The sequence below is a fragment of the Thalassophryne amazonica genome, chromosome 12, assembly GCF_902500255.1.
Source record: "Thalassophryne amazonica chromosome 12, fThaAma1.1, whole genome shotgun sequence".
NCBI classification, from domain to species: domain Eukaryota; kingdom Metazoa; phylum Chordata; class Actinopteri; order Batrachoidiformes; family Batrachoididae; genus Thalassophryne; species Thalassophryne amazonica.
Window position 1 is genome coordinate 7,379,986 of NC_047114.1, and position 23,298 is coordinate 7,403,283.

The 23,298-nt window shown below is 41.5% G+C and overlaps 2 protein-coding genes across 2 annotated transcripts in view; both read right to left on the bottom strand.

Moving 5' to 3' along the window:
• The window catches only part of LOC117521373 (receptor-type tyrosine-protein phosphatase N2-like), a 742,548-nt gene that overhangs the window by 558,649 nt on the left and 160,601 nt on the right, over nucleotides 1–23,298 (bottom strand). Inside the window, exon 9 of the mRNA XM_034182665.1 lies at nucleotides 3,494–3,864. Coding sequence (XP_034038556.1) covers nucleotides 3,494–3,864 — 371 coding nt within the window. The remainder of the gene's footprint in view (nucleotides 1–3,493; nucleotides 3,865–23,298) is intronic.
• LOC117521374 (tripartite motif-containing protein 16-like) lies at nucleotides 10,763–13,433 on the bottom strand. The gene is made up of 2 exons (XM_034182666.1): nucleotides 12,786–13,433; nucleotides 10,763–11,987 (listed from the first exon to the last, which is right to left on the bottom strand). Exons 1-2 carry the CDS (start codon nucleotides 13,413–13,415, stop codon nucleotides 10,950–10,952), a joined length of 1,668 nt encoding a protein of 555 aa, XP_034038557.1. The 5' UTR covers nucleotides 13,416–13,433; the 3' UTR covers nucleotides 10,763–10,949.

A 23,298-nucleotide genomic window follows, 5' to 3' on the forward strand; every position in this document is an offset into this window, starting at 1 on the left:
AGTGTGGGGGTCATGCCTTGTTGCATTCTGGGTAATATCTCAGATGCACTGGGTCCACCGGCTGACTGACGAATGGAAACTACACCTGTCTTTGACTGCACAGTCAAACATTATTTGTATTCATGGGAAAAAGCACATTTCGCTTCCACTTCTATGGAAATAAAACATTTGCAGAGAGGAATTTCACTGCTGTACACCAACGGGACTTTATAAAGATATTTGTTTCTTGGGTCAGAATTGTTGCAGCTGCAACAATACTTCAAAAATATATATGCAGGATGTTACTTTTACCCAAATCAAAATGTTATCTGGGTAACAGTTTTATTAAAAAGTTCTCTTAAAGTCTCTTCAAGAGAAACTGACTGGAATTATCTGATCTTCTACAGCTAAATGTAAAAGCTAAAATTTGTGACTTGTGCTGGGGTTGATATAACAAAATAGCCCATTTTTGCTGTGCATTTGGTGCACAAAGTAGGAAAAAACATGACTGACGTGTGAATCCTTTTTTACAATCAACAAATTGTCATCATCAAAACAGCAAAAAAGATACAAAAACTGCATTGTCGAATATTTTTATTAGATCAAGTTTGACAAAAAAAAAAAGATGTGGTTGTTTTGGCAGCGATGTGCTAAATAACAGGATAATATTACTGGAACAGTGTCCTTTCTTAAGTTAAATGTGAAAATATTTTAATCAATAATTAATCAGAATTATGAAGAAAATGAAGAAAATTGTGGAAGTTACTTCTGAGAAACATTTCTTGACTTGACTGAGTGGAATTATCCTCGCTGCACAAGTCTGAAAACAGAAATTTTGAGTTCACAGTTTACCATCAAATGTAACAGAAATTTAAAGTTTACTTTTTATTCCAAGGTTTTAACTAGTTCAAAAAGGGAAACGAAAACCAGAAATACCTGCTACCATATATTCCAGAGTTGCGTTGTTTTTTTGTTTGTTTGTTTGTTTTTTACTACTTTGGGAGGCCCTGTGACTTATACATTGATTTGATTAATATATCAAAAAAATTGTGAATTTGTTATTGATAAATTATGTTATTTTTATTTATGTTGGACTTTCACATCAATCAAAGCACTAAACAAAATAAACTGCAGTATTAAAAGAATAAAAATCAATAATAAGAAGTACACTTCAGCAATGCATAAAAATCCCAGATTAATGAGTTGATAGTACAAAAAAAGTTTGTCACATAACTTGTACGAGGTCTGTGAGAAAAGTATTGTACCTTTTTATTTTTTTCAAAAACTATATGGATTTGATTCATATGTTTTTACGTCAGCCAAGCTTGAACCTTCGTGCGCATGCGTGAGTTTTTCCACGCCTGTCGGTTGCGTCATTCGCCTGTGGGCAGGCTTGGAGTGAGCAGTGGTCCACCCCTCTCATCGTTGTTTCATTGCGAGGAAATGGCGGAATGATTTGGGCTTTTTTTCCATCAGAATTTTTTCAGAAACTGTTAGAGACTGGCAGCTGGAAACCATTCGAAAAATTTATCTGGCTTTCGGTGAAAATTTTACGGGCTTCACAGAGAATAAGGAGTGTTACTACAGCTTTTTGGCGCACGGAGCACTGCGCTCAGAGCCGCCATCGAGAGGCAGAAACCACCACATCATTTCTAAATGGATGGCTGTGTGGAGCCGGGACCGTCGTGTGCAATTTCTCTGGTTATCACAAGAGCTGGACATCAGCCATTTTCCAGCAGATTTCACTTTTAACAAGAGATTTTGTCATGGAAAGCCGCGCGGAGGCTTCGCGCGTCACGACCGATTCACTGATGAAGCGAGACAAAGGAACACCTCCGTTTCAGAGTGCCAGAGGACAAGTTGGGACAAGCCCAGCTCTCCACAATTTCTCTTATACTCACTCGACTGGTAAGCACTGAAAGCCGAGATAGACATGTCCCAACTTGTCCCCTTGTCGAGGTGACATGGTGTTTGTGTTGGATGATGAGAAGAGGACATTGCAGAGCCACTGGAGCAGCGGATAGCTGCAGCGTTAACTCCACATGCCCAGACCAAGGGCCCTCAGGCTTTCTAGGCCCCTTGCAGAGACAGCTTCGGTAGATCATAAAACTGGAGAATCTCCAAAACACAGTCTCACTGCAGAACACCTGACGATGGGTCAAAGGATCCAGTTGAGTCCCCGGTTCACGGAGAGAGAGCGTTCGAGCTGCGCCGGATCAGTCCAGGTAAGTAATGGGAGTCCGAAAACAGCATCAATAACACTCACAATGTAGCGAAAGAGTGTTGTTAACTGCGATACTGCAAATTTGCGTGTATTTAATAGCCGTATAATAAATGATTTATTAACCTCACTGGCTCGGTTAATAATCCTTTAATATACCTTATAAAAGTCAGTGTTAGACAACTGCTTCAGTGTTAAATGGATGATATTAATTATCTCCAGTTAAGGCTTAACAATGTCCCCAGCATAGCCTAGCTTGTTAAGTGTAGAGCTTGACTGATATATCGGTTGTCCATTTATTTTGGCCAGCTTTTGTTGATATGAAAACCTATTTGACAGAATAACTTATGCACAAAAACAAAGTGGCTGTTAGAAAATGATCATTGTGTAGGTTGTCTAGAAGAGGGTGCACCAAATGCATTGTTTACAATGCTGTCAAGCATGGCTGGGACCCCCAATCACCCCTTGGTCCCATTAGCCACAAGAGAAAAAGGCAAAGCTACCAGCTGCCATTCATGTTCAATCAGAGGGGCGTTTATAGTGACAAGCGACAAGTGGCCGCTATTGCTGCTAGCTTGATGGGGCTAAAACAGACGAGACATTTATTTAATGCAAATGCTGACTGAGGCAACACGGCAAGTGTCAATTTGAGTGAAGGCGGCGTGATGTACATTGTCTGGTTGTTGGTTATATTCACAGTAATTTATAATAAAGTTCATATTTAATCTGTAAAACATCAAGCCTTACTACATTTCTTTGTCATAAAGTTAGGAATATTTGCCTTGTTTTAATGCATACATTGGCAGATATATCTGTATTGTAATTTTTTTACCCCCCAAACAAAATTCAGTTTAGTTTACTGGACTCATTTTTAAACAGTTTGAGAAACGCTTTTAAGTTCAAAGAGAATATTTATTTTAAGTGTGATATTTTAAAACATACTCCACCAGTGGTAGTCCGCAGACCACTGTTTGAGAAAGGATCCATTTTTTAGAACATCCGAAAGATGCATCTTGTTGCATCTCACATGGAATGTCGTTAACTGGTATTTCATTTGGGTTGTAATTAAAAATGAAAAAACTATGAAAGTGGATCCCAAAATCTTGCAGATTCTGCTTAGGAACATACTGGAAAAGAAAAAAAAAACTGCTTTGAAACTCTGCTTTTAACAAACACCCCCTTTTCCTTACACTTCAAGTAAAATATGTGGTAAATGGAGAGCAGTTTTCTACAGACCTCGTCACTAATTCATTCCATGCTTCATTTTAATCTTACGTTTGTAACTGCACTCACTCTGTGTCTGTGATGACGTAACCAAAGACATCATTGGTGGCCTTCTTGTTGGCTTTCACGTCCAGGCGGAGCTCTGGAACTTGCATCGGCTTCTTGTGCGTCACCTCATGGACAACTGAAGCAGGAGGGGGCGCCACTTCCTTGATCCAGCCCTGCACCTCTGACACCTCCTCCACAGACTGGGTGGTGTCTTTTTTCTGCACTGTCACGCCCGCTTGGCTGGTCCGACTTTGGACATTTTCCAGGCCCACCTGTTGGCTTCTAGGTGTCTCCATGATGACATCATTCTGGTTTTTCATTGGCAGAGACATGGTGAGTGACGTATTGTCCAGATAGGCGAGGAGTTTAGAGAAGAGGCTTCCACTCTCAGCCTGGAGCGAAGACTGTTAACAATAAAGGTAGTTCCAAATTTTACGTTTCAGTAATCATAATCAGAAAAAAAAAATGTTTTAAGGTACATGCAGAAATTCCTCTATGTATCATTGGAATCTTTTTGCAGGGAAGCACTGTCTCTGTCCGGATTTTTGGTATTGAAGAAACTGCAGAAAAAAACACGAGTGAGCTAGTGCACAAACTGGCTGGTGAAACTGGTGTTGAAACTACAACATGTTATGCACACATCATAGCAAAATTCATTAGGAGAGACACAAAGATGAATCTGATGAGAAATAAAATAAAAATAGATGATGTTTGCAAGAGAAACAACACCTATATCTAGGAACACTTGACCCCCCCCTGTGCAACAAAATCAAATGTGAGTTGAATAAAGATTAGCTGTTTTGTGGAAAAGTCTGGACTGTCGATGTGAGGAGCAATGGAGAAAGGCAGCAAGGTCAAACACATTGTAGACAATCCCAATGATCTTTTCAAAGTTGGATGGTCAGAGGAAAACGTGCGCAGTCTTTATGGAGGCTTAGGACACGCTCGACCCCTCTAGTGTATTGGACGGTATAAATCATGACCTGTGCAATACCAAGTGACCACAGGATACTGACCTTTTCATTGATAAATGTATGTGGTCTAAATGCTAAGCTTAATTCCAAAGTTATTGAAATTTATATCAGAAATGACGATTTTATTTGCCTTCATGAAACAAAAACTGACAGGGTTAATAAATTGTCCTTTCCTGGTTATTAATATATTTATTATATGGTATGTGATTTTGCCAACTTCTGATTGGCCCATTCGCCACTTTCTGAGCTGTACCACATGCCGAGGAGACCACTGGTGGAGCCGAGTACACCTAGCGTGCAGCGTAGTGCTAGCCACTCGAGCGACACCTTCTATCCATAACGACCAATCAGATAACACGATACAACGCCTACTTTTGCGTGTACACAATGCAGTAAAAACTAAGGGCACAGAAAAAAAACACTGCTGGCTGCAGCAGCTCCTCAGTCTTCTCTCACAAATGTGTTTAAATACAGTCCATATAAGTCCTGCTCACAGACTGATTGCCAGAGACAGCACATGTGCACATCAAGTATAACTCCAGACATCTTCACATTTACTCACAGCCAGTTCGTTCACACGCGCATCTCACAGTCAAAGTAGGAAAGATAAACTATAACAGAACTCAGAGCACAGACCTACAGCTCAGCACAAGAACAAATATAAACTATAAATAAATCAGAGTGCACAGTCTGTCTGCAGCGCACCTGACGCAGACATTCCTGCGTCATCATGACACCACAGGAAGCTAGAGGCAGCCCTGGTGTGAAAGGGGCTTTAGAGATTGTGCTCATGAAGTATTTTGGACCTGTTGGTGCAGTATGACAGTATTAATAAAGAGCTGACACTGGAGATTGATTTTTTAGTATGTTTGACAAACTCCCAATTTTCTTGTTTACCATATAATAAAACAGTTATAGACTTTTGATTTCGGTGTACCTGTGATTATGTGGACCTTGGTGGCCTCGGTGAACCCCATCCTGACCAGGTCCGCATAATCACGGGTACACCGAAATCAAAAGTCTAGAATTGTATATAGTATGACAAAGAAAAATGAAAGTCATAAACTTGGTGGTATTCATGGACTAGGCATTCTAGTTCGCAATTTCAGACTTTGTCTCCAATATAGAAGGAACTTCATCCGAAAATGTTTTGTGGTTAAAGATTGATGGTACCTTGTGTGGTAATCTTATTTTAAGCACTGTGTATATTCCACACGAAGAATTGTCTCATTATGACAATGACTAATTTAATGTTATTGCAGAGGATTTGATGTTAAAAAAAATGCGTACAATGACTTCTTATTTTCTCTTAGGAGATTTCAATGCTCGCACTGGATGTCTTTCTGATTTTATTCAGACTGAAGATCACATTGCCACAAATTGTAATCGTTGCTACATTAATGATTTTAAGTAGGAGTAGGACTTCTTGGGTACTCAGACTGAAGGAGTAAACAAAGAGTAAGAAAAACCACAGTGGGTATAAGCTTACTGAGCTGGGAATAGCCATACATAAATCTTAAGACTGTTAATGGTAGACTAAGCAAAGACTGAGGTATTGGTAAATGTACATGTCATAAGCCAAATGGAAAAAGTGTCGTGGATTATGCTATTACCTCACCCGGCCTGTTTCCAAAAGGTTTGAAAGTGGTTTGACTGCAACAGCTCTGATGTACGCTGTCGTGTAAATCTTAATCTTATTATCAAAAGGGTTGACTTGGAAGCTTCCATTAAATCTCCCGAACCTGCAGCCAGCATCTCGCGCATGATCTGTGCATGAGGAGTAGATGGTGGACCTCTCACTGGCGATCCATGCATGAGGAGTGGGTGGCGGACCTCTCACTGGCGAGCCATCCATGAGGAGTGGGTGGCGGACCTCTCACTGGAGAGCCATCCATGAGGACTTATACTGGATGTGGACATGTCCTCTCACTTGCGATCGGTCCATTCGCAGAACTTAATGGACTTTATTCAATGTGCCACAATCATGAGAGAACTTGAGGAGGTGAAAGAAGCTGCAGCCTGCGATCCATCCATGAGTACTGGATGTGACATGTCTTCTCGCTGGTGATCTATCCATGAGGAGTTTGTGATGTGGACGTTTGGCTGGCCTGCCTCTTCTTCTTCTGTGGTTTCGAAGCTTCACTGCCAGCAAAGTCCAGCAGGATGGATAAAATCTATCAATGCAGATGTGTACTGATAAAAAAAAAACCTAAAAGGATTTTTCACTCTGGCGTAGGGCTGTGCACAACTGCGGACGTTTGGTATACAGTAGGGCAGTGTTGTGTAGATTTACATACAGTAGCGGAGTGTTGTGTAGACATGCGTGGAACACTGCATCTGTGCTCTTCGCTGAAAGTCTGTGAAAAAAAATTACGTTTAATTTTTTGTGTCCATTTTGCGGACCCTTTTGTGTCCCTCAGCGTATTGCGGCATTACGCAACTCTTATAGACCGTTTCTGATCCTGCATTAGCAAATATCTTAAACTTGCATTTGAAAGTTGTGCGGACAGAATCAATTGCATCAATAAAAAGTTGTCCTTAGTGGATATAGATCTAACACAAGATGACCTAAATTCTGTTATTGAGGATATTTGAAAAGGACTGGTAGGAATTTAAAGGAAGTAGTGGAAGCAACAAAGATTGGTTTGAAAAAGAATGTCTGGATATTATACAACTGTGCTCAAAAGTTTACATACCCTGGCAGAATTTTTGCTTTTTTGGGAATTTTTCAGAGAATATGAATGACAACACAAAAACTTTTTTTCACTCATGGTCAGTGGTTGGGTGAAGCCATTTATTGCCAAACAACTGTGTTTCCTCTTTTTAAATCAAAATGACAAGAGAACTACCCAAATGACCCTGATCCAAAGTTTACATCCCCCTGTTCTTAATACTGTGCATTGCCCCCTTTAACATCAATGACAGCTTGGAGACTTTTGTGGTAGTTTGTGGACGAAGCTCTCTGATGGTGAAGCTGCCACTGAATATGTTTCGGACTTTATTTACATCAATTACAAAGAAATACAAACAATACGGCACTCTATGGTAAATCTGCATGGAGTAGACAGTTCTCAAAAACTGAGTGACTGTGCAAGAATTACAAGAGTGAGGAAAGCCACCAAGACACCCAGACACCCCAGGAGAAGTTATAGGCTTATGTGGCTGTGATTGGAGAAATTATGCACAGTGCAAGCTTTGCATTTTGCATTACCAGTTATCCATCTTCCTGATGAAGTGCAACAAAGATTAAAAAAACAATAAACTATGGCTTTACTTCACAAAATTTGGCCCTCAAAATGCAGGAAATAGTGTTTCAGAGGGTTAGAAATTTAAAAATTTCGTGGGCAAAGGGTCCCGGTCTCCCCGACAAATACTCACGTCTGCAGCACTGGCTGTGCGGCACGCTACAAGAGAACTTCTCCCACAGCCGCACAAGTGCTGGTGGAAAAGACTGACTGAAAAGTCAGTCCACACCAGAGAACCTTTGTGCGCGGTAAAGGAACGAAAGAAAAAAAATGCTATTGTGTAGACGGTAGACGACAAGTCTCTTTTCTTGCCCACAACAGACAAGAGTCCTGGTCATCATGATTGACATCTTTAACTGTCTTTGACAGAGACTGGCGAATAAATTGCAGACCTGCTTCGAAATTAGAACCAGCAGGTCCACAATCAATGTAGAGAAATGGTCATTTTCACACTCTCAAAAACAACGGAACAGCCAAACTGCAGCATAATTTATTTAAATCAATCTTTGAATGTGTGAATCGATCTGTGGGAATTAAAATTAGAATCACACACACATCTCACACATCTTCCTTCCTCCTATCTGTGTGTGGTGCCATGTCTGTAACCCCGCCCCCTCCTGGTCAGTGCAGTGAGGACACACTACTGTGCTTTAATTGAGAGAGCTGCTACATGAGGAGTCAAAAAAAAAAAAAAAAAAATCGGTCACGTGACTCATGGTGCCATCCTGGGTTCAAAATAGCGTTGGCTGTTAATCTGTCTGTATGTAAATCCAGCTATTTTATTTATTTATTTGCAGAAAATGGTGGGTTGTTGTGCATTTGGGGCACAAATAGACACAAGGGCTTCAAGATGTACAGATTCCCTTCAGATCCAAACAGAAGAAAAATTTGGGAAAATAAAGTCAGCTGTGTGGGATGGAAGCCGACATCATCGCCAAAGCTTTGAGAGGTAAATTTATTGTTCAGTCCCATGTACAGTAAAACTCACCTAAACCGTCGTCGTATAAACCAGATATTCGCAGTCACCAGACAAAAAAGTCCCAAAGTTTTTGTATTGTTTTCCATGTAATAAAGACCGTATGTAACGGATTTTGTACAGCAGATTTTCGCTCACATCAGATAAAATGTCCCGACCGAACGCAATGTATTTCCATTATATGTATTGCCGAGCAGTCTGGACATGTACAGTAACAGACGTAAAAATTAAAGCTCAGCTGACACTCGCTGATTCAAGTAAAGTGGGACCGGAATCATTTCTGTGATTAAAAGAAAATTTTTAAAAAGCGGCACTTCTAAGAGCTGTACATGAATGACACATCCGTACTGGCTTGACGCGGACTGCCAAGTCCAGTCTGAATGGGGTCTTGTGCTCCAGAACATGTCAGGACCTCCTCTGCTGTCTGTGGGGATCAGGTGTGCAGCATGACCTCATAGATTCTGATAATGTGCAAAATTCTGAGTTTGAAGAGATCCGAAGAAACCGGCACCACGAACAAGTCAATTTCTGAAGTATCCACTGTTGTCTGGCATCCTGTCTAGAGTGTCCTCTGTCACCCAATGACTACTGGGATAGGACCCCCCCACCCCACCCCAACTCCTTCAGAGGACTGAACAGGTTCAGAAAATAAATGAACCTGTGTTCTGCCGACACGAGTGTCTTGTGGACGGGACGTATTGTATTGCTCGCTTGATAAATGTGTTTTTATATGGTGTGGGATTTTATTTTTTGTAATACAAATCAAATCAACTTTATTTATATAGTGCCAAATCACAACAAACAGCTGCCCCAAGGCGCTTTATATTGTAAGGCAAGGCCATACAATCAATCAATCAATCAATCAATTTTTTTTATATAGCGCCAAATCACAACAAACAGTTGCCCCAAGGCGCTTTATATTGTAAGGCAAGGCCATACAATAATTACGGAAAAACCCCAACGGTCAAAACGACCCCCTGTGAGCAAGCACTTGGCAACAGTGGGAAGGAAAAACTCCCTTTTAACAGGAAGAAACCTCCAGCAGAACCAGGCTCAGGGAGGGGCAGTCTTCTGCTGGGACTGGTTGGGGCTGAGGGAGAGAACCAGGAAAAAGACATGCTGTGGAAGAGAGCAGAGATCAATCACTAATGATTAAATGCAGAGTGGTGCATACAGAGCAAAAAGAGAAAGAAACACTCAGTGCATCATGGGAACCCCCCAGCAGTCTAAGTCTATAGCAGCATAACTAAGGGATGGTTCAGGGTCACCTGATCCAGCCCTAACTATAAGCTTTAGCAAAAAAACCCGCAGCTTTCAAAGGACAGCTCCATAGCTCAATTGGTAAAGTTGCTGACGGGTAATCAGAGCTTCTGGACAGTGTGGGTTCACGTCCAGTAGGTGGTATGTTTTTTTTTTTTCTTCTTTTTATTTATTCCACATAATTGGCGGCATATGGTCCCACAGGTACCAGCTGTTTTTTTTGGTTTGTTTGTTTTTTGTTTTATATTTCACATAAGCGGTGCAATGTGGTGCACCTCACACTGTGCCTGCTTGAAAGACACCGTCACATGCACAAACTCTCGCACTGGGATAGTGCACGCCTGCCCGTTGTTGTGATGTTTCATGGTCTGCAAATTCGAACTGTTTCGCCGTATCGGTCCAAACGTCATCCAAACTTCGCACTATGTGTGACGTGGCCTTCGGCAAAGACATTTGTTCATTTTATGCTGCAATTTATAATTTTACATGTGATTTATTTATTAATTTTTTTGTAATTCTGGGAGAGATTTCCGATCGGTCACATGGTTTATATAAAGGTTTGAAAGCTGCATTCACTTCCTGTCACATTTACTGTCTGTATTTAAAATAATCTGTCAAATATACAGAAAATCAACAGTTTGAATAAAATGACAGATTTCTGCAGAGGTTTAAGTGATAAAATTGTTTTACTGAAGAAATAAATAACAACAGAAAATAAAAAAACTTTATTCACACAATCAGATCACAGATGCATAAAATAAAAACGCTCTTTACTTTTGGGTTGTTTTTTTTGTTTTTTTTTTTTTACTTCTTTGTCATCTATGCAGTAAAGATATTTTCCTAATATTACAGTTTCACAGATCAGACAGCAGTTTAAATGTAAAGTCAGGTTTTACATAAAGTAAACTTCAAGGAAATAAAATAAAAACAGGAAATCTAACATCTCACATCGACGTGTGAAAGATGGAGATAAAATATTTAAGTGACAGAATCTAATCCATCATCTGTGAAATGACTTCAGTTTAGTTGAGCTCACAGAGCTCACCAGAGGATTCAAAAGAAAAACCCAATCCAGCATGTAGCGGCTGAGTGAACGTGGTCTGGACTCTGTGGAGGAGAGTCATGGTGTCAGAGACGCTGTAGAAGGACAGAACACCTGCACACTGATCCAGATACACACCGACTGTGGACGACCGAGGACCAGAGACTGGAGATCTGATATTGTTATGAAGGAAGTAATAATCGCCCGAGTAACAATGTAAAGTCCAAGACTTGTCATTGAGTCCAAATCTACATTCCTCTGTGCTCCCTGTTCTCTTAATGTTCTTGTATGTGACTGATACAAAAACGTCTCCGCTCCACTTCACCTCCCAGTAACAACGTCCAGTCAGACTCTCTGCACTCAGGACCTGAGACCATCCAGTTAATCTGTCTGGATGATCAGAATAAAACTGATCCTGATACACTTTTGTTGCTTTTCTGTTTCCTTCAGATAAAATCAGACGTCTCTTTGCTGAATTTGGATCCAGTGTGATTTTACGTGAATATTTTAAGAATTCAGTTCTGGTCTTTGGTTCTGGTTCTGGCAGTAAAACGTCCACTTCAGTGATGGTCTGTGAGATTTTCATCCATTCATCACTCAGAATGTTGTGTAGTTCCTCTCTGACCTTTGACACGGCCGCCGTCACGTCCTCAAAGTGCTTCAGAGGATGGATTCTGATGCTGGACGAGTCTGTAGACTGACTGAGACGTGGCACTGAGGGGTAATTTTGTAGAAACTGGATGTGATCCTGTGTGTGTGAGAGCTGATCCAGATCAGCATCTTTGCTCCTCAGATCAGTGATCTCCTGCTCCAGCTTCTCCTGAAGCTCTTTGACTCGACTCACTTCAGTTTTCTGCTGGGATCTGATCTGCTGCTTCACATCAGAGCTTCTCTTCTCAATCAGATGGATCATCTGACTGAAGGTCTCCTGACTGTCCTCCACTGCTTCATCAGCAGACTGATTGATGGCTTCCTCCTCCTGCTGAAGCACCTTCATCTTTTTGTCTCTGACCTGGATGTTGGGGAAAGTGTAATGCAAGGACCCACAACAGGGGGCGCAAATGAACGGTCAATAGATAATCCAATAAATACAATTTATTGCGGCAAATGTGCACAACAGGTCGAATACTGCTTTTAGACAATCAATCACAAGATACAATAAGTGACGTGTGGGCAGGCCCGAGGGTAGGAGACACCTATCCAGAGAAAAGCCGGGGCCCACAAGGTTCCGCCGCCAACGAAGACCTGCAGTATACCGAAGCCGCCAAGTCCCGAGTCCCCAGGTGGCCTCTGCTTCCACCTGTCAGATCCGGTACTGCTGGCAGGAACAAAAACAGGTTAAGGGTGGGTGTGAGCACACACCCAGCAAACAGTCAGCAAAAAACAGTCTTTAGTTTCCAACGGAGGGAAAACCTCCACCTCCAATCCAGAAACCCGGCACGTGCAGTATCAGTGAGTTACTTAGCGAAGTTTGGCGTGGGGAGCGAAGACGTCAGCCCTCCACGAACCACAAACCCAGCCTCCAGCTACAAGCACTCACAGAAACGACTGCAAACAATACAGAAGCAAAAACTGTATGTGAAAGACTCAAAAACGGCTGAGCAGTTTACCTGTGAGGTAAGCTGATATCTCGGCAGAGATGTGGTGTCTCCTCCAGGCTTTTATAGTGAAGCTGATGATGATTACTGACAGCTGTCAGTCCTGGCTCCTGGGTAGCCACTGCGCCCTCTAGTGCCTGAAACCCGACAACAGGCAGGGTGCCCTCTGGCGTTGGCCAGCAGTACCTCCTCTTCGGGCGGCCCACACAACACTTGATCCTCTGCTGGATTTGTTGTCGGCTCCCCTCCAGCTCTCTCTGTCTCTTGGTCCTTTCTGCTGCAGCTGACACTGTGTCGTGGTCTCTATGATGATCCACAGAGCAGAGATAACAGATACACTGCTGATCAGTACGGCAGAACGTCTTCATCACCTCATCATGAGCAGAGCAGATGTTCTCCTGAAGCTTCTTGGAGGGTTCGACCAGCTTGTGTCTCTTTAAAGGAGCTGCATCATAGTGAGGCTGGAGGTGTTTCTCACAATAAGAGGCCAAACACATCAGACAGGACTTGAGGGCTTTCAGTTTTCTCCCAGTGCACAAATCACAGGTCACATCTTCAGGTCTTGCATAGCAGGGATCAGCAGGAGCAGCTTGGAGTCCAGTCTTCTTCAGCTCCTCCACTAAATCTGCTAACATGGTGTTTTTCCACAGGACAGGCCTCGGTATGAAGGTCTGTCTGCACTGAGGACAGCTGGGGATTTTCCTCAGATCCTCTTCATCCCAGTGCCTTTGAATACAGGTCCTACAGTAGTTGTGTCCACAGGGAATAGTCACCGGATCCTTCAGGAGATCCGGACAGATCGAACAGCAGAACTTCTCTCTGTCTACTTCAATTTGCTGCTGCGCCATTTCAGCTCTCGGTGTCAAACAGTTTCAGTTTCTCTGAACAGGAACTTCAGTCTGAGCTCAGACGTCAGACAGCACTGATCTCTGCTGTTTGTTCACTAACTGATCTGTGACTCAGTGTGGTTTATCACACAGTCACACCCATCCTCAGACTTGTAGATCTGCAATGGAAGAGAGGAGCTGTGACTGACAGCAGAAACAAAATGAGGGAGTTCCCAGAATGAATAACTGCAGGAAAAGAAACCACTCAGCAATTACAACACTTTTGTGTTTCCATTTCGAACAGTGTTTTACCTGAAAATGATCTAATTTTTAAAAAGTTCAAGTCTTTTGGGGATTCTCAGGAAATGGCTCAAATGCAAGATTTTGTTTTGTTTTGTTTTAAACTAGTGGTAAAAAAAAAAGTCAAAATCTTAAAAAAATAAAATACAATTATTGTCAGTAATTGGAGTGAATGATGAACAGATCTCCCAACCACACCATAATAATCAAACGTTTGCCTCTTCGGTTTCCAGGCAGTGAGAGAAACGAGTCAGGGTCAAATAAAACCCATATCAGGTCCAGTCAGGGATCAAGAACAGATCAGTGCATGAGGCCAAACGCAGAAAGCACCAGCAGGTGAGAATTGTAATTTCTCATCAAGAGCACAGACAAGAAAACAATGCAGTTATCCTCCAGCTTGATGGACTATAGATAAGGACGAAAACAGGCTAAATAATAAAAAGAGCAATCAGAGATTTCTGATGTCCACCAACCCAGATCCGGGTCACCTCCAAAATTCAGTGGAGTCTTCCGTGCTCTAATATCTATCTGCAATGCAAATTTGGTGAGAATTGGCTAAGTAGTTTTTACATAATCCTTCAAAACCTACATAAATGGAAATCTTGATCCAGAATCCAGATCATCTCCATAATTGAATGGAGTCTTCCATGCCCTAATATGTATCTGTGGTGAAAATGTGGTGAGAATCTGTGAAGCAGTGGTGGGCACAGTTCAGCTAATCCGATAACAGATAATTATCAAAGCTAATGTTTTTGCTAGCGGATTAGCTTTTCAGTTAAGTTTTAAAACCATCATCGGACCAATTATCTTCCGATAACATTTTTGTTTTGCTGGTAAAGTGAGCAAAGTTTAACAGTCAAAAATGTTTGTAAAACCTAAAATCAAACATTTTAGTCCGTCTGTTGTGTGTTTGACTGGCTGCCTGTCGCTTGCTGATGATGTCATCATTAAGCACAAGACACGATTGGCCGGTCGACGCAGGGAGCATTGTGGGTGGTGTAGTTCAAGTTCACTTTGGACATTACACTGTTACCGTCTGCTCGACACAAACAAAACAGACTAATTTTAACATTATTTTATTTTATTTCTTTGTGGCTGATGGGATAATTTAATTGCCAAGACTCGGTGCAGCTGTGTGTACAGAGGGACACGTCTTCACCATTTAGACACTATTTTGGATTAAAAAAGACGCTTTATTTCTTCAGATGAATCCCACTGAAACTAATAGGTAAGAATTTATATTTACTAATGTGTATTTTACTCTGCCAATCAATGCATTAATGGACATATTTCGGTTGTTTAAGCCGTAGGGTTCAAAACGTGTGAAAAAAGCAGAAGCTTTTTAGTTTGTGTATATAATACAGAGATAAACTGTGACTTCAAATACTGTTTTTTACTGCTTTTGAAAGATGATTAATGACAGTGTTTCGGGTTTTATTTTTTTATTCGTTCATTTTTCATGTGTTCTCATGTGTTTGTGATCCTTGAATTTACACAGCAGTGAAATATGAACGTGAAACTGGTTTATCAGAAGCCGACAGTGTGATCTGATGTGGCTACATCCGAATCAATACTAATAGTTATCAGTTATCTGTAATAAAGATACCTTTTTTAGGAGTTTATCGGTTTAGTGTCATAACATATAACTTTTCAGTTATCTGATTAATGGTTCTCGAAGCTAACTTTTTGGTTAGCTGTGCCCACCACTGCTGTGAAGTAGTTTTGATGTAATCCCGCTAACAGACAGACAAATAAATAAATAAATAAATTATGGTGACCAAACGTCCTAGTTTCTCTGAGAAGTCCATCTGAATTTGTGTCTTTGGTTATATATAGTATTTTGTAATATAATAATTTTCTATCCCTACAGAGGAAGCATACTTTAAATGTATTGAAATTTTGAGGTATCTCTGAGTAAACTTCGAATATTGATTTTTCAGTCGTCAAAATATGGTCACCCTAAATAAATAAACACCAATGATTTTAATTAGTGGAACATGAACTTGGTGTTGGAGTTATGGCCCTTGTTACCAATAGGTGACTTCTTCTATCCACCAAATACCTACCATGAATATTTCAGAACAATTCCTCCAGCGGTTATTTAGTTACCATCCAGAAGGCAGCCATCTTGGTCAAGTGAGTGGTCTGAATTTTGACAGGCATCTTCCTCGACCCAACTTGGACCCATCATAGAAATTTCAGATCAATACCTACAGCAGTTCTTCAGTTACTGTGTGGCAACAAAAGGTTTATGGAACAGATGCATATCATGCGTGATGACATTACCCCTCCAGTCATTTGGAACTGAGAGGTAAAAACCCATGACCACGTGAACACAGAATCCTCTTCACTGATGACAGATCAGAATGATTAAGAAGCCCCAATTGTAATCTCCTCCTCCTGATTCCTCTTCATCACCACCAGACTGGAAAGGCTAAGACGCACCTCCAAATATATCTCTTTGTCATGACTTAAAACAGTAAACAGTGTTTTGTCCTCTTCACTGTAACAGATTTGAATTAATCAAACCATCAACTCAACCATTTCCTCTTTATGCACAATTAGATCATCACATATCTGACGGAGAGCAGGAGACTAGTCCTCCAAAACCAGCAGACTTGTGTGGTATTGAAACACTGAACGCTTAAATTGTGGTGTTACCTCTCACTGTGTTTTACTCAGCGCTGTTCTTTATGCTTTCATTTTTGTCATTTGTATTTTTTGTATGTTTACCACAGTCATCGCCATCTTGCAATACACTTCAATGTATTTTTGTTTTGCTTGGTTAGGTTTGTGCACACTGGTTTCCTTTCCCATGCTACGCGGTGACAGCGTGACCGCAACGCAGAGTGGAGCTAGCTGGCTAACACTGTCAGACGTCCACGCCATTGCCACAAATGTTACAAAGTACAAAATATTGTTTAACAAAGTGGCTGTAAATGGATGATTTTAAGTGTGGTCTGCCTGTTTTTGTTTGGGGAGCTGTGATGGGGCTTCCTCACTTCACGCCTGACTGCATTTTATTTATTTGCTATGTTTGATGTGTTTTCATTTAATCACTTTTTAGTTCATGTACGTATGTGTTGTGCCGTTGTGTCTGTGTGAGGTGTTACGGCTGCTCTTTCGCGACCTGTTTCTTCCATGTCCGACTACATTTCCTACATTTTTCCCACATCAGAAAGTCATAGCAATAAAGCAGAGCACAGCTTAATGTCCATCAATCATTAACGCAACGCAGAGCGACAGGAGGAGCGACAGAACTGTTTGTCACACGTTTTCATTAAGCAAAGAAAAATCACGACTACTTACGCATGAACACATACAAATATAACAAATGGACTGCATTTTAAATATCAGGTGGAAACAGTGACGACTGATGATCAATCTTTTTTTTGTGAAGCAACAAAGTTTGAAAGGTCAAATAACAGATAGGACAATGTTTTGTAGCCTAAATGTTAATGTTAAATGACAACCCATGAACAAAAAACAAAGATGTTAGAAATGTGTGTGTAATGTGAAATCACGCCCACTCATCTTCAACTGCTTATCTGGGGCCGGGTCGCGGGGTCATATGAAATCATTTAGTTGAAAATGGTAAACCTGTTGTTGAAAGTCCACCCACCTGTGACTAATTACACTGAAGAGGTTTGAACACTGTGGAAGGGCTTCACGTTAACAGGCTGAATAATTTGAGGTCAAATTAAAGAAAAAGAAAAAAGCTGGCTGTGACCACAGATTGTATATATCGTGGACAAACACTGTGTGACATGGGAACTTCCCACTTGTCCTAGGGTCCACTAGTCCCAGTATTAAGGAGAGTATGTTGAAGTTGTTTTGCATTTATGGTAGGCTTGCAAAAGTATGTCCTGGGTATGACTATAAATTGCATCCAGCTGTGGCTCTCCCAGGAGAGTGGTGAACGTGAGGCTGCACCTTAACCACAGTTGCCTCCGGGCTCCCCTTGTGCAGGGGTCGGTACCTGCTCTGGGTTACGAGATTCTCCCTGGGTTATTGTCTATAAAACTGTTCATGGACTGGCTCCTTCCTACCTGGCAGACGTGGTCAAGCCCTACGTCCCGCGCGGCCCTTGCATTCGCAGGGCTTCTGAAGGCCCAAGGGTGAATAAGAAGTCTGTGGGGTATAGAGCCTTCTCCTACCGTGGCCCTACTCTCTGGAATGATCTACCTGCAGCTATAAGGCAGTCCGACACGGTGGAGACTTTTAAATCAAGACTGAAGACACACTTTTTTAGACTGTCTTATCATTAATTTATTCTGTTTTTATGTTTGCCTTGTAATGTCTTTTTATTCTACTGTGTTTTACCTTTTTATCGTGCCCTTTTTGTTTTTAATTTACTCTGTTGTTATAAATTGTGTGTTATGTGAAGCACCTTGGGGCGACTCTGTCGTGAGATGGCGCTATATAAATTAATAAATAGCCTATCTAGGAGAGTGCACTCCAAATTCACACCTCTGCTGCCTCTTGCAGGTATTCTCTTTAGGAAAAGTCTCTGTAATAAACCCTAACAAATCCGAAATTGGAGACCCTAAGGCAGCTGGTTGCTGAATTCGACTTTGCTCTGGCAGCCCCTGCAACTGCGCTAGCATCAAACTGTAGCAGACTTGCTGTTCCTTTCCTCCATACCACAATGCCCAGGCTAATATCTATCCATCCATCCACACTATCAGCTACACATTTATACCTACAACCTGGAGAGGACACTCCAGCTTCGACATTTATTTGGGGTCAAAACAACATGGGAAGCAACAGGTAGCGGTTATTAGCCATCACTCACTTGGCATAGAGTGTAGCGCCAAGGGTTGCTCCCGACGGTGGGAGAGATCATAGAGTCTCATTGGACAGCTACCGCCCACCTCAAGCTGGTCAGCCCCCAGCCAATAAGGTGCTGTTCCAACATGGCCTGCTTTCCTCATTGGGTGCATAGGGATTAGGAAAACTTCCAACAAGCAGTTCGATAACTACCATACCAAGCAATAGCAATAAAAGTGAATTTCAAGAAAGAGACCAGCTCTAAAACTGGGATGTTGGAATGTCCGGACAATGATGCCTGGCTTTGCTCAAGACCAACAGGAAAACAGCTCGTTGTTGCTCACAAGATTGAATATTGACATTGCCACCCTGCAGGAAACAAGGCTAGCCGATGCAGGCACACTGAAGGAGAGGGACTACACATTCTATTGGTAAGGGAAGAGCCCTGATGAACCCAGAGAGTATGGAGTAGGATTTGTGGTGAAGAACAGCGTGCCGAGTATGGTCGAGCCACAGTGCCCCCTCAGCCCTCAACGTTATTGAGACCATACCAATCATGGAAAAGCTTGACGCAGAATCAACTGCAGATGAGCTAAGCAAGGCCATTGATACTTTGGCTGCAGGAGAAGCACCAGGCAGTGACAGTATTCCATGAGATCTCATGAGACACTGTAAGACTACCCTACTGCACCCCATGCATGAAGTCCTATGTCTGTGCTGGAGAGCAGGAACCATGTCGCAGGACATGAGAGATGCCAGGATGATTACCCAATATAAAAACAAGGGCGAGAGAAGTGACCAACAGTTACAGAGACATCTCCCTTCTCAGTTTCGTCGGCAAAGTCTATGCTCGGGTCCTCCTGTTTCACTTACAGAAACTGGCTGAGCATGTCTACCCAGAATCACAGTGTGGCTTCCGAGCTGGAAAGTCCATGGTAGACATGATCTTCCCCCTTCATCAACTGCAGGAGAAGTGTAGAGAGCAGCATATGCTCCTGTACATCACATTCATCGACCTTACTAAGGCCTTCGACCTTGTCAGTAGAGATGGTCTTTTTAAGGTTCTTCGAAAGAACAGCTGCCTACCAAGACTGCATAGCTTGATTTGAATTGAATAATGGATTGAATTTACCATCTCTTAGCCCTTCGACATAAGCAGTGGGGTCAAACGGGGCCGTGTGCTGGCCCCAACTGTCTTTGGGATCTTCTTCGCTATTCTCCTGAGGGACGCATTAGGGACAGGACAAGAGAAAATCTACCTGTGAACAAGATCAGATGGCAGGCTCTTCAATCTAGCCTACCTGAAAGCAAGGACAAAGGTTCATGAAACCCTCATCAGAGGCATGCTGTTCGCTGATGATGCCGCAGTTGTGACTCACACCCAACGGGAGCTGCAGCTGCTGACTGACCGCTTCTCCCAGGCCTGTAAAGCCTACGGTCTGACCATCCATCTCAAAAGACAAATGTCCTAGGTCTAAACATACCGGCACCACCAGTCATCACTATTGACGACTATGAGCTTGACATTGTTCACCAGTTCACGTACCTCGGATCCACCATCACCAATAACCTCACCCTTGACGCCGAGATCAACAAAAGGATCGGAAAGACAGTAAAAATTGGAGGTGGTTTCATCATCCTGTGTGGCTGTGTGGCCAGTGCAGGTACTGGGAATCTTGTTAAAGTTGAGGGTCACATGGATTCCAGTCAATATCAGTGGTTTCTTGGGAACAACATTCATGAATCAGTGACAAAGTTGAAGTTGTGCTGTGGCTGGATCTTTCAACAAGACAAAGACCCTAAACACTGCTCAAAATCTACTAAGGCATTCATGCAGAGGAACAAGTACAACATTCTGGAATGGCCATCTCAGTCCCAGACCTGAATATTATTGAATATCTGTGGTGTGATTTTAAGCGGGCTGTCCATGCTCAGAAACCAACAAACCTGAGAAGTTTTGTAAAGAAGAATGGTCCATAATACCTACAACCAGAATCCAGACTCTCATTGGAAGCTATAGGAAGCGTATAGAGGCTGTTATTTCTGCAAAAGGAGGAGCTACAAAATATGCCCAAATTTTTTTTAAAGAATTATTGCACACTTTCTGTAAATCCCATAAACTTCATTTCGCTTCTCAAATATCTCTGTGCTTGTCTGCTATATGATATATTTAACTGAAATTGCTGATCCAAACAACCAATGATTTATAAAGGAAAATCATGGAAATCATCAGGGGTGCCCAAACTTTTACATACCACTGTATATAGTATTTTTTATTTATTTATTTACTTTTTTTATTCACTTTTTTTTTTCTTTTTTTTTTTTCTTTTTTGAGGGCTTGGGGTTTTTTTTTTTTGACAGCTATAAGTAATCATGACTATCTTTTCTCATTTTATTGGGTGTATTTTTTATGAAACTTGCTTAGCTTATAGTGTTTTGTTCCCTTAAAACTGTTGTTTTGGTCTAACTGGTGGCAATATGTAATTAGGGTTAACTATTTAGGTTTAACATTCATTCAATTAGAAAAAAATACTTAATATTTAATGCTCTATTTAAGATTAAAAGGTTTTATTATATATTGAGTTAATTAGTTCTATGCATATGTGAAGGAACTCAACATTGTAAATGATAGTGATCATAATTATGGTACCTTATGATTTGGGAGTTGGGACTTGGGATTCACGATGGAATTCCTCTGGTTGGTGTTTTGGACACCTCTGTATAATGGACACATAGTTTTTCAATATATCGCGTTTATTATAGGCCAAGGGTTTTTTTCTTTCTTTCTTTTCCAGATGTCTGCCTTGTTCATCTTGCTTGCCATGGATCCCGTTTGTGTTCATCCATTTTTTGCAAATACTGCCTTCAGCACAAAGGTATGACGTCTTCACACAATGCACTTAGGTTTGTGTCATGGAATGTGAAGGGGATGGGGAGTGTAACAAAGATGGGGCAAGTGATGGCTCACTTGAATCAGTTGAAAGGTGACATGTATTTTATTCAGGAGACTCATATGCTTCACAAGGAAGTTGCACGGCTAAAAAAAAGTGATTAGGGTCGGTTTACCATTCGATGTTCAACAGTAAATCAAGAGGTGTTGCTATAATTATTCGGAAGGGTATCTCTTTTGTGTTAGACAGATCTGTTGTGGATCCAAATGGTCCAGTATTTAATGGTTTCTGGAGCACTTTGGGATACATTGCTTGCTTTTTGTTGTATTTATGGCTCTAACTGGGATAATAGCACTTTTGTTAACTTATCTTTTTATGTGTATTCCAGATATTCAAAACCATCATATAATTATGGGGGTGATTTCAATTTTGAATAGTTAGTTTGTCCCTTCAGCTGCTTCCGTGTTTGCACTCGGGGTCGCCACAACAAATCCAAGGTTCGTCTAATAAAAATGCCCCACCTAGTTGTTCTGCTAGGACTTTGCTCACACTCTGTAAATTCTATTAATGATTTATACACAGACGGTGTATTTTCTTCATCATCTATCTGTGCTCATCACAAACTGATTCAATATAAGGTTCTTTTTAGGGTTCACTATACCAAGGCTAGATTGGCAAAAAATTTTCCATTTGAGTGATGCTTGTGAAGGATGTAATTTATCACGTGCAAATCATGCACATATGTTTTGGCTGTGTCCCAAACTAGGGTCTTTCTGGGAATATATTTTCCGTGTTTTGAGTGGAGTCTATGACTGTGTTGTTGTTCCAAATTCCTTATCTGCAATTTATGGTATTCCCCCTGTTGCAAGTATGCCAAATGCATTTAACGGGTCTTGGCATTCACCACCTTGCTCGCCCGTAGGCTGATTTTGTTAAATTGGAAGCTTCCCCATCCCCATTTAGATGTCCACTGGGTTCGAGAGGCGCTGTATAATTTAAATCTAGAAAAATTAAAGTTTTCACTTTATGCTTCAGAAAAGTCATTTCATGACATATGGGATCCATTTTTGCAATATATCGGTTCTTTGAATGTTATTTATGATATGGAAGATGATTAAATTATATATTTTTCCTTTTTTCTCTCTGTTTCCCTCATCTTTGAATTTCCATATTGTTATTACTGTAATACCACATTTTGTTTGTGGGAGTGTGTATGTGTGGTTTGTTTGGCCTTTGGGTTTGGGAAGTGGTTGGGGTGGTTGTTGACATGCAGTTGGAACATGAATAATGTGGACTAAATGTATAAGCTATCAGCTATTTTGCTTTACTGCACATCAGGTTTTGTTTGTACACCCTGCTGAGACAATGTCGGCTGCGCTGGCTCAGTCACGTACGCCATATGGAGGATGGCCAAATCCCAAAAGACATCCTCGAAGGAGAACTTTTTGTAGGCCAGAGACAAACTGGCCGCACACAACTGCGGTATAAGGATGTGTGCAAGAGAGACATCAAGGTATTGGATATCAACACCAATTCCTGGGAGGACCTCGCAGCTGACCGCTCCAGCTGGACAAGCACACTTCACAGGCAGCTGCAGACTGGTGAAGAGAAATTGTCAGCGGTGGCAGCAGAGAAGCGTGCCCTCAGAAAGGAAACCCACAGACCAGAGTCAGAGCACAGATGCGACCTATGTGGGTGTGACTTCCACGCTCACATCGGTCTCTACAGCCACAAGAGGCACTGCTCAAGACATGCAGTCAACTAATTATTAGACCGATATTTTCACCCATAGTCAGCCATGACCGGCAGAAGCCTACACAATAGCATGACAATAAAAAAAAAAAAAGTGCGGTGATTTACCGTTATTTGTTCATGTTCTATTCAACAGATTTTTTGACAAAAGTACAATTAAAGGTGATTAATGGTGTATATCAATAGAATCA